This window comes from Megalobrama amblycephala, linkage group LG17 (assembly GCF_018812025.1).
Source record: "Megalobrama amblycephala isolate DHTTF-2021 linkage group LG17, ASM1881202v1, whole genome shotgun sequence".
NCBI lineage: Eukaryota > Metazoa > Chordata > Actinopteri > Cypriniformes > Xenocyprididae > Megalobrama > Megalobrama amblycephala.
The window spans coordinates 1,932,775-1,944,184 of record NC_063060.1 but is presented as its reverse complement, the minus strand read 5'-3'; the positions used below and the strand labels follow the sequence as shown (position 1 = coordinate 1,944,184).

At 33.1% G+C, this 11,410-nt stretch overlaps 1 protein-coding gene across 1 annotated transcript in view; it reads right to left on the bottom strand.

Annotated features, from left to right (window-relative positions):
* Positions 1–3,376: 3,376 nt before the first annotated feature.
* The window catches only part of ncana (neurocan a), a 99,597-nt gene continuing 91,563 nt past the window's right edge, over positions 3,377–11,410 (bottom strand). Inside the window, exons 15-16 of the mRNA XM_048164072.1 lie at positions 6,535–6,717; positions 3,377–6,359 (exon numbers count right to left, since the gene is read on the bottom strand). Of these exons, the coding sequence (XP_048020029.1) occupies positions 6,262–6,359; positions 6,535–6,717 (281 nt within the window). The 3' untranslated portion in view covers positions 3,377–6,261. The remainder of the gene's footprint in view (positions 6,360–6,534; positions 6,718–11,410) is intronic.

Sequence of the window (11,410 nt, the reverse complement as noted above, 5' to 3'; positions counted from 1 at the left end):
ATTATGAGAACAAATTTGTTAAATTATGAGAAAAATGTCGTTAAATTTTGAGAAAAAAGTCGAGATAAAACGTTGAGAATAAACTCATTAAATTATGAGAATAAAGTCATTAAATTACGAGAAAAAAGTCGTTTAATTACGAGAACAAATTCGTTAAATTATGAGAAAAATGTCGTTAAATTTTGAGAAAAAAGTCGAGATAAAATGTTGAGAATAAAGTCATTAAATTGCAAGAAAAAAGTCGTTAAATTACGAGAACAAATTCGTTAAATTATGAGAAAAATGTCGTTAAATTTTGAGAAAAAAGTCGAGATAAAATGTTGAGAATAAAGTCATTAAATTGCAAGAAAAAAGTCGTTAAATTACGAGAACAAATTCGTTAAATTATGAGAAAAATGTTAAATTTCGAGAAAAAAGTCAAGATAAAATGTTGAGAATAAACTCAATAAATTATGAGAATAAAGTCATTAAATTACGAGAAAAAAGTCGTTAAATTATGAGAACAAATTCGTAATTTAACTAATTTGTTCTCATAATTTAATGACTTTTTTCTCATAATTTAATGACTTTATTCTCAAAATTTTATCTCGACTTTTTTCTCGAAATTTAACACATTTTTTTCTCGTAATTTAACGAGTTTATTCTCAACATTTTATCTTGACTTTTTTTCTCGAAATTTAACGAGTTTTTTCTCGAAATTTAACAACTTTAATCTCGAGATGGTTTTATTTTTTTATTATTGCTCGGCCCTAATCCTCTTCCGTACAAAACCGACTTTACGTATCTCAGCCATTAAAAATCATGCTGCATTATTAATATGTTACGTGTTCTCTGTTGTCTTCCTTAAGTTTGACCTAGTTTTCCTCATTCTGTTTAATTAGTCATTTCTTTCACCTGTGTCTCATTATCACCCTCATTAGTTCCTTGGTTTGATTTGTGTGTATATATATACCCTGTGATTCCATTCATTCCTCGTCCGTTCTCGTTGATGTTGATTGTGATTAGTGTATTCCTGACAATTTTTGTCATTAAATACTCAACATATTCTCCTTCGTCCTTGTTCCTCGCTACACCTATGTCACGTAACATAATAAGGGTGGAAATATTTGCTCTGACAATGATTTGATTAATTTACAATTCTAAAAATGATTCATATTCAATCTTTAGTTTCATAATCAGTTTTGAAAAAAAAAAAAAATGCTGAACGGAGGGAAAATTTACTCTTGGATGATTATCAATCTGGATTTTGTTAATTGTTAAACTAATTGGTCAAAATATTTTTTTTTGTTTCTTTAAGAAATTAACACATAATGCACATTAACTATAATATATCATTAAATTCTGGACGTTCATTGCCATAAAAAAACGATGCATGCATTTTTAAAACTCTAGTTAATCTATACCTCAAGTATGTTGATGCAGGATGTTTTTGGCTGATGTTCCTGTGGTCTAATGACTATAAATGAATTCTTATTCAACTCAAATGAGCTTTTTAATGCGTTTGAGCTGTTTTGAGGGTGTCCATAATCTCGTAGCGGATTTGAATTGGACTGGGAACGTTTGAATCCGACTCGAACAGATGTCTCTCAGATCGCCTCATTAGGATTTCAGAAGCTGAATGATGCCGGTTAGTTTTTCAGCAATTACAAAGAGCATGTTTAACTATTGCGTCTGCAGAATGGAATGCATTGATGTGGGCGGTAACCGTGGCAACAGATTAGCTCAAAGCTATTGGGCGTCTGAAGACGCTTATTGAGTTTCTGAATCTGATGTTAATGGCTGATCTTTATCTGTGTATGAAAACACATGAAGGGCCAACCGAATAAATTAACCATATATACCTCTGTAAACGATGTTTATTCAAATACAGATAACCCTGAGGACAGAAGAAAAGGTTGATGCTTCAAAAATAAGATTTTACCATTAATTAGCTAATTAAACTGGGCTTCATTGAGTTAAATACCAAACTGCTGAAGAGAGAGTAAATGTGCATGCCCTTAATATCTGTTATTTATTCTTTTTCATGACGAGGCATGCACAGGCGAGTGACGCAAGTACATAATTTCCCGCGAAAACCACCCCGCCCGGTCTAAAATATAACAGGATTACCATAGTAAATCAGGGTAAGTCAAAAACACATTTTGGAAGAAGGATTGATGATGTATTATTTAATCATTATTTAAATTTTGTTAATTTTGAGCAAAAAAGTCAGTGTATCTTTAATCAAATAAATAAAAACACATGGTGTGTCTCTACTCTCAGCTCATTTGAACTCATTTTAGCAAATCCTAACCTCAAACTCACCTGTTTCTATGAAGCTCTGATCTGACTCGGTGGTCTGCTTTTGTTTGATGGAAGAAAACGCCACTGTCCAGAAGAGAGAACTAAGAAAGTGAACAATGAGAGTCATTATAAAGCCACAAGAATATTTTTGGTGCGCCAAAAAAACAAAATAACGACTTATATAGTGATGGCCGATTTCAAAACACTGCTTCAGGAAACTTCGGAGCGTAATCTTTAGTGTGAAATCATGATTCAGATCGCGTGTCAAACTGCTTGAAATCACGTGACTTTGGCGCTCCGAACCACTGATTCGACACGCTGATTCATAACGCTCCAAAGCTTCCTGAAGCAGTGTTTTGAAATAGGCCATCACTATACAAGTCATTATTTTGTTTTTTTGCCGCACCAAAAATATTCTCGTCACTTTATAATATTAATATTGAACCACTGTACTCACATGAACTGATTTAAATATGTTTTTAGTACATTACTGGATCTTGAGAGAGGAAATGTCATTGCTGGCTATGCAGGCCTCACTGAGCCATCGGATTTCAACAAAAATATATTAATTTTGTGTTCTAAAGATGAATGAAGGTCTTACAGGTGTGGAACGACATGAGGGTGAGTAATTAATGACATTATTTTCATTTTTGGGTGAACTAACTCTTTAATATCTCAACAGTAGCAAATGGAAACTTTTGCTTAAAGTATGCATGCATAAAGTGTGTGTTTCTGGCCTAAATCAGCAGATGAAAGTGTGTGTGACTGATGTCGTCTCTAAGTAGGTGTGCTTCCAAAGGGGCAAGTCCTAATAGAGCAATAATGAGCAGCAAAACAGCACAGCATACTAAAACTAACTGAGTATAACACTGCCGTCATGCTCTGACAGCTTTAATTCAACATCAATAAAGTTATGCATACTTCACACTAACCCCATCTCATAACATTAGCATATGTAGATGTGATACACTTAAAAAAATAACTGAAAAATGCATCATGGAAAAAGAAAAAAATCAGATTTGTACCCTTTCAGAAGTATTAATCATTTGTGTTGGTGTAAAACGAGGAAGCAGGTCACTGAAATGACAGCAGATTTGATCCAATCAGTTTTATTGTTGGTTTGTTTCGAGTTTAATAAAGAACAAAACACATCAACAAACGAGAAGTGAAGCCATAAAAACACCAAGGTTTGACTTCAGAAACCAGATTCATCTGTGCCGAATTTCATGAAGAGCTGCTGAAACATACGCTCGTGTTGTTATTGTGTGAAACACACGTTTCCATGTCAGTTCTGCAAAAACTACTGAAGAGGGCGATTACATGTGATCAGACAATAGAATAAAAAACATGAGCATCATTAAGGAATAAATGAGTGAAAACAACAGAATACAAACTCCATCCAATTTATATACAGAAGAATAAGCTCGGATCAAACAGAGGAGTGAGCTGAAGGGATTATTTGTCATCATGTTCACTAAAGAATAGGCTACATGTTAGGAATAAACACACAGAGCAAAAAGAAAAGAAAACAAATCCAGATTCACACTGGGTTATTGGTGTCAAACACATCTTCTCCAAAACCTGGTGTGTCAAACCCACACGAAGTGCACTTTATTAACACTGTATTTGAATAAAAATGACACACAAATATGTGTAAAATAATGCATTAATTAGAATAAATGTTTTATCAATATTTTCCACCACTGAATGAAATGTAAGTATATTTTATTGAGCTTCATCCCAAATACCGGATTATATTTCTTGTTGCAATGAACTCTTTTTTTTGGAGTTGTCTAGTTAGGCAGCTCACTAGGTTTAGGAACAAAAAAATTATTTTCTTACTTTGTATTTTTGTCTTGTTTTCCAACACAAATATCTAAACTTTCTTAAATCAAGACACATTTACTTGAGATGCAAAATGGTCTTGTCTGAAAAACTTGCCAAAATTAAGCAAGTTTATGCTTAAAATTAAAAAGGGAAAATAAGTTTATTTTTTCTGACCACATTGGCAGATATTTCGGTAAAACTTTACTTAAAGCTTTTACATAAAAGTATTTTTAAATGCATTAATTATGCCTTAAGTATGATCTCATGAATAATTATAATCAGTTATAATGCACCTTTAGAAAGTATAATGCATTAAAGCATGACGAACAACCAATTTTAGATGGAACAAGGAATCGGTGAATATTATAATGCATTTTAACTTTGGTTACAATTATTTATGAAAAGATATAATGCATTATAATGTACATTATGAATGCCTTTATAATGCATTATACATAAAGGCGAAAAGTAAATTGTTGCTGATATTTTTTCTTGTTTTAAGCATTCATTTTTTGGGGGCAAAAAGAAGAATTAAATGTGTTTTGATTTAAGAATGTTTAGATATTTGTAGGGGAACAAGACAAAAATGCTTATTATGGTTGTGAACTAATTAATGAGTGTCATCTGTACTGTAAAAAACATTTAAAACTACACAAACAAAAAACACACACACAAACACATGCTGTTATCTCAAATAACACACACACACACACTTCCAATCTCTCTTGCACACACACACACACACACACACACACACACACACACACACACACACGGGAAGGACACAGAGAAACATTTCGATGTTACCAAGCAACAGGCATGTCAAATGAGTCCGTCTGAAACTCCTCCAACACGCCACAGTCACACGTGCTTCAGCAGGGTGAGAATAAACTGTCGTACAAGGGAGTGAAGAGTGAATGAGACACGAAACAATCCTGATAAAGGATGTGAACACTAACGCAAACTCCAATTTCCTCACATTGGTGCATTTCAAAATGTGTCTGAACGTAATTTATAAAGTATGTGTTCATGCATAAACTTCCTATCTAGGCTCAGTTTTCTCTTTCAGGTCAATTTATTGATCTTTTTGAGATAACCTGAATGACAACACGACTGGTTTAATGATACTGACATTTGAATGAAACTTTATCGCCTCCTTGAGGATTCAATGTGCCTGCGTCTGTTTCTCTTCAAACACTCAAATTCTAGACAGAAATGACTGACTTTGAATCACTCTGAACACAGAGATGACAGTTAGATGGGTAAACCGACACCTGTCAAAAACGTTTCAAAGCTTTCAGATGCTTCATCACAATCTGTGCGAGAAGATAAGTGAACTGATTTTTGGTCATATTTCACCACAACATCAAAAAGAAGAAATGAGAAATTACATTTGCATTAAAAAAGCTTATTTTAGGACCAATTGGAATTGTGATTTTTTTAATGTTTGGATTTTTAATTTAATGGGAATGCACTGTAACTGTCACGATGCAAAAAAATCTTACCAGTTTAAAAAATAGGCTTCATGTTCTTTATGCAAAATTGAATTTCTTTTCATTTAGTGGCGAAACGTGACTTGGATGTTGCTTTTCTTCATGAGATTAAACATGACAGAACATACCTACGATTCTACTCCAACATTTCACAAGAGTTAAAGATTGCAATATAAACCAAATCATCAGCAAACACTCGAAACGAAGTAAAAGATACAAAGATGTTAGACTGAAGGAATTGATTACAAGCGTCTTATTTATGAAGGGTGAACTTCTTTCATTTTGGGGACGTTCAGTATTTCATTAAAGCATTAAATCCAAAAAATCTATGAACATGAGCTACTAAAACCTTCACCGGCTGCCTAAACAAATTAATACAACTATCCCAAAAAGATCAAGAGGCGTTTGTTCTGCCCACATGACCGACTGTCTGCATCGAATAACCTTCGGTACACATGAAATAACGTTACGTCGAGTTGAAGATGTGAACAGCGGGTTAATGAAACCTAAATGAACTAAAAGGAAGGTAAACGAGAAGAGGAGGAGTGATAGTTTCTGTCCTTTCCGTCTGTTGCGTTTCCTCTGACAGGGAAACACCGGAACAGATGTCACGGGGTCAGAGGTGACGACCCCTGTTGTTTAGCTCCGCCCTCGTGGCCTAATCCCGCCCCCTGTGCCCGGATCCGTGTCTCCGGTGTCTTCGATGCTCACGTCGAGATCTGTGGTGTTGCCGACGATAACGGTGAGATCGCCGTGCTGGAGGGAGACCGAAATGTCACATGACCATCTGCTATGCATGTACATTTATGCATTTGGCTTTTATCTAAACTGATACATTTGATTGGTTTATGCATTCAAAAAACTGTAAAAAGGTGTCAGTAATGAGCATTATTTTTGTAATATTTATTTAGATAACCATGTTGAGACTCACATTTAGTGCAGATGATCTTGGGTCTTTCCCAGACTCCATTGGGTCGGCAGCGGACGGTCGGTATGTGGCGCTGAAAGAAGCCGTCGGCGCACTGGTATCGCACCACAGCGTGGATGTCGTAGTGTGAGCGTCTGCGGCCCACTAGATAGGCGTTGTCTACGGCCGGAGGAGTGCCACACATGACTGCAAACACAAACATTATAAACCATCAGTGTTCGTCTAACTGAACTGATGATCATGAACATGCAGAAAACTGCTCCAGAGGACTGACAGTCTGGGAACCCTGTCTGTGTCACGGGTCAGACTGATTGGTTTCCATGTAATTCGCCAAAAATCGACACTATGAAAAACACTAAAGATTCGTGTTGAACAGAAAACCTCTATTGTAGCTTGTCAGAGACTAAAAAATATAAAATGTGAGAAATTTCACAATTTCCATCTATTTTTATAATTTCCACATATTTATGTTCAAAATTAGCTGCACAGACACACACAAAAAAAAAAAGTGTTTTTTTTGTAGTGACTTCACTGAGGAAGCTTGTTTCCACCACAAAATAAAAAAATTAAAAAGGTAATTGCGACATTTAATCCCACAATTCCGACTTTATAACTCGCAATTCTGACTTTAAATCTCACAATTCTGACTTTATATCTCGCGATTCTGACTTTATAACTCTCAATTGTGACTTTATAACTCGTAATTCTGACTTTATAACTTGTAATTCCGACTTTATTTCACACAATTCTGACTTTATAACTCGTAATTCTGACTTTATAACTCGTAATTCAGACTTTATATCTCACAATTCTGACTTTATAACTCGTAATTCTGACTTTATAACTCGTAATTCTGACTTTATATCACACAATTCTGACTTTATAACTCGTAATTCTGACTTTATAACTCGTAATTCTGACTTTATATCTCACAATTCTGACTTTATAACTCGTAATTCTGACTTTATATCACACAATTCTGACTTTATAACTCGTAATTCTGACTTTATAACTCGTAATTCGGACGTTATATCACGCAATTCGGACTTTATATCTCACAATTCTGACTTTATATCTCGCAATTCTGACTTTATAACTCGCAATTCTGACTTTATAACTCGCAATTCTGACTTTAAATCTCTCAATTGTGACTTTATAACTCGTAATTCTGACTTTATAACTTGTAATTCCGACTTTATATCACACAATTCTGACTTTATAACTCGCAATTCTGACTTTATAACTTGTAATTCGGACGTTATATAACGCAATTCGGACTTTATATCTCACAATTCGGACTTTATATCTCACAATTCTGACTTTATAACTTGCAATTCTGACTTTATAACTCGCAATTCTGACTTTAAATCTCTCAATTGTGACTTTATAACTCGTAATTCTGACTTTATAACTTGTAATTCCGACTTTATATCACACAATTCTGACTTTATAACTCGTAATTCCGACTTTATAACTCGTAATTCGGACTTTATATCACGCAATTCTGACTTTATAACTCGTAATTCTGACTTTATATCACACAATTCTGACTTTATAACTCGTAATTCTGACTTTATAACTCGTAATTCTGACTTTATATCTCACAATTCTGACTTTATAACTCGTAATTCTGACTTTATATCACACAATTCTGACTTTATAACTCGTAATTCTGACTTTATAACTCGTAATTCGGACGTTATATCACGCAATTCGGACTTTATATCTCACAATTCTGACTTTATATCTCGCAATTCTGACTTTATAACTCGCAATTCTGACTTTATAACTCGCAATTCTGACTTTAAATCTCTCAATTGTGACTTTATAACTCGTAATTCTGACTTTATAACTTGTAATTCCGACTTTATATCACACAATTCTGACTTTATAACTCGCAATTCTGACTTTATAACTTGTAATTTGGACGTTATATAACGCAATTCGGACTTTATATCTCACAATTCGGACTTTATATCTCACAATTCTGACTTTATAACTCGCAATTCTGACTTTATAACTCGCAGTTCTGACTTTAAATCTCTCAATTGTGACTTTATAACTCGTAATTCTGACTTTATAACTTGTAATTCCGACTTTATATCACACAATTCTGACTTTATAACTCGTAATTCCGACTTTATAACTCGTAATTCGGACTTTATATCACACAATTCTGACTTTATAACTCGTAATTCTGACTTTATAACTCGTAATTCGGACTTTATATCACGCAATTCTGACTTTATATCTCACAATTCTGACTTTATAACTCGTAATTCAGACTTTATAACTCGTAATTTGGACTTTATATCACGCAATTCCGACTTTATATCACACAATTCTGACTTTATAACTCGTAATTCTGACTTTATAACTCGTAATTCGGACTTTATATCACGCAATTCTGACTTTATATCTCACAATTCTGACTTTATAACTCGTCATTTGGACTTTATAACTCGTAACTCCGACTTTATATCACACAATTCTGACTTTATAACTCATAATTCTGACTTTATATCACACAATTCTGACTTTATAACTCGTAATTCCGACTTTATATCACACAATTCTGACTTTATAACTCGTAATTCTGACTTTATAACTCGTAATTCGGACTTTATATCACGTAATTCTGACTTTATATCACACAATTCTGACTTTATAACATAATTCTGACTTTATAACTCGTAATTCGGACTTTATATCACGCAATTCTGACTTTATATCTCACAATTCTGACTTTATAACTCGTAATTCTGACTTTATAACTTGTAATTCCGACTTTATATCACACAATTCTGACTTTATAACTCAAAATTCAGACTTTATATCACACAATTCTGACTTTATAACTCATAATTCTGACTTTATAACTCGTAATTCTGACTTTATAACTCGTAATTCCGACTTTATATCACACAATTCTGACTTTATAACTCGTAATTCTGACTGTATAACTCGTAATTCGGACTTTATATCACGCAATTCTGACTTTATATCTCACAATTCTGACTTTATAACTCGTAATTCTGACTTTATAACTTGTAATTCCGACTTTATATCACACAATTCTGACTTTATAACTCAAAATTCAGACTTTATATCACACAATTCTGACTTTATAACTCATAATTCTGACTTTATAACTCGTAATTCTGACTTTATAACTCGTAATTCCGACTTTATATCACACAATTCTGACTTTATAACTCGTAATTCTGACTGTATAACTCGTAATTCGGACTTTATAACTCGTAATTCTGACTTTATAACTTGTAATTCCGACTTTATATCACACGATTCTGACTTTATAACTCATAATTCTGACTTTATATCACACAATTCTGACTTTATAACTCATAATTCTGACTTTATAACTCGTAATTCCGACTTTATATCACGCAATTCTGACTTTATAACTCGTAATTCCGACTTTATATCACGCAATTCTGACTTTATAACTCGTAATTCTGACTTTATAACTCTCAATTGTGACTTTATAACTCATAATTCCGACTTTATATCACGCAATTCTGACTTTATAACTTGTAATTCTGACTTTATAACTCGTAATTCCGAATTTATAACTCGTAATTCTGACTTTATAACTCGTAATTCTGACTTTATAACTCGTAATTCTGACTTTATAACTTTCAATTGTGACTTTATAACTTGTAATTCTGACTTTATAACTTGTAATTCCGACTTTATATCACACAATTCTGACTTTATAACTCGTAATTCCGACTTTATATCACGCAATTCTGACTTTATAACTCATAATTCCGACTTTATATCACGCAATTCTGACTTTATAACTCGTAATTCCGACTTTATATCACGCAATTCTGACTTTATAACTCGTAATTCCGACTTTATATCACGCAATTCTGACTTTATAACTCGCAATTCTGACTTTAAATCTCTCAATTGTGACTTTATAACTCGTAATTCTGACTTTATAACTTGTAATTCCGACTTTATATCACACAATTCTGACTTTATAACTCGTAATTCCAACTTTATATCACACAATTCTGACTTTATAACTTGTAATTCTGACTTTATAACTCGTAATTCGGACTTTATATCACGCAATTCTGACTTTATATCTCACAATTCTGACTTTATAACTCGTAATTCTGACTTTATAACTCGTAATTCGGACTTTATATCACGCAATTCCGACTTTATATCACACAGTTCTGACTTTATAACTCGTAATTCTGACTTTATAACTCGTAATTCGGACTTTATATCACGCAATTCTGACTTTATATCTCACAATTCTGACTTTATAACTCGTAATTCGGACTTTATATCACGCAATTCTGACTTTATAACTCGTAATTCTGACTTTATAACTCGTAATTCGGACTTTATATCACGCAATTCTGACTTTATATCTCACAATTCTGACTTTATAACTCGTAATTCTGACTTTATAACTCATAATTCCGACTTTATATCACACAATTCTGACTTTATAACTCATAATTCTGACTTTATATCACACAATTCCGACTTTATATCACGCAATTCTGACTTTATAACTTGTAATTCCGACTTTATATCACGCAATTCTGACTTTATAACTCGTAATTCTGACTTTATAACTCTCAATTGTGACTTTATATCTCACAATTCGGACTTTAGAACTCATAATTGTGAGAAAAAAAAGTCGCAATTACCTTTTTTTTATTTCATGGTGAAAACAAGCTTCCATAAATAACTACAATTAAATATAAACAGTATCAAACATTTATTGTGCAAGTATTTATTACTATTTATGCGTCTGTCTTTTTGTTGTGTCTGGATATCAAACCCTTGTGAGAGTAAAATGTGTTTCTCACACTTATTTTCAGTGCAGACC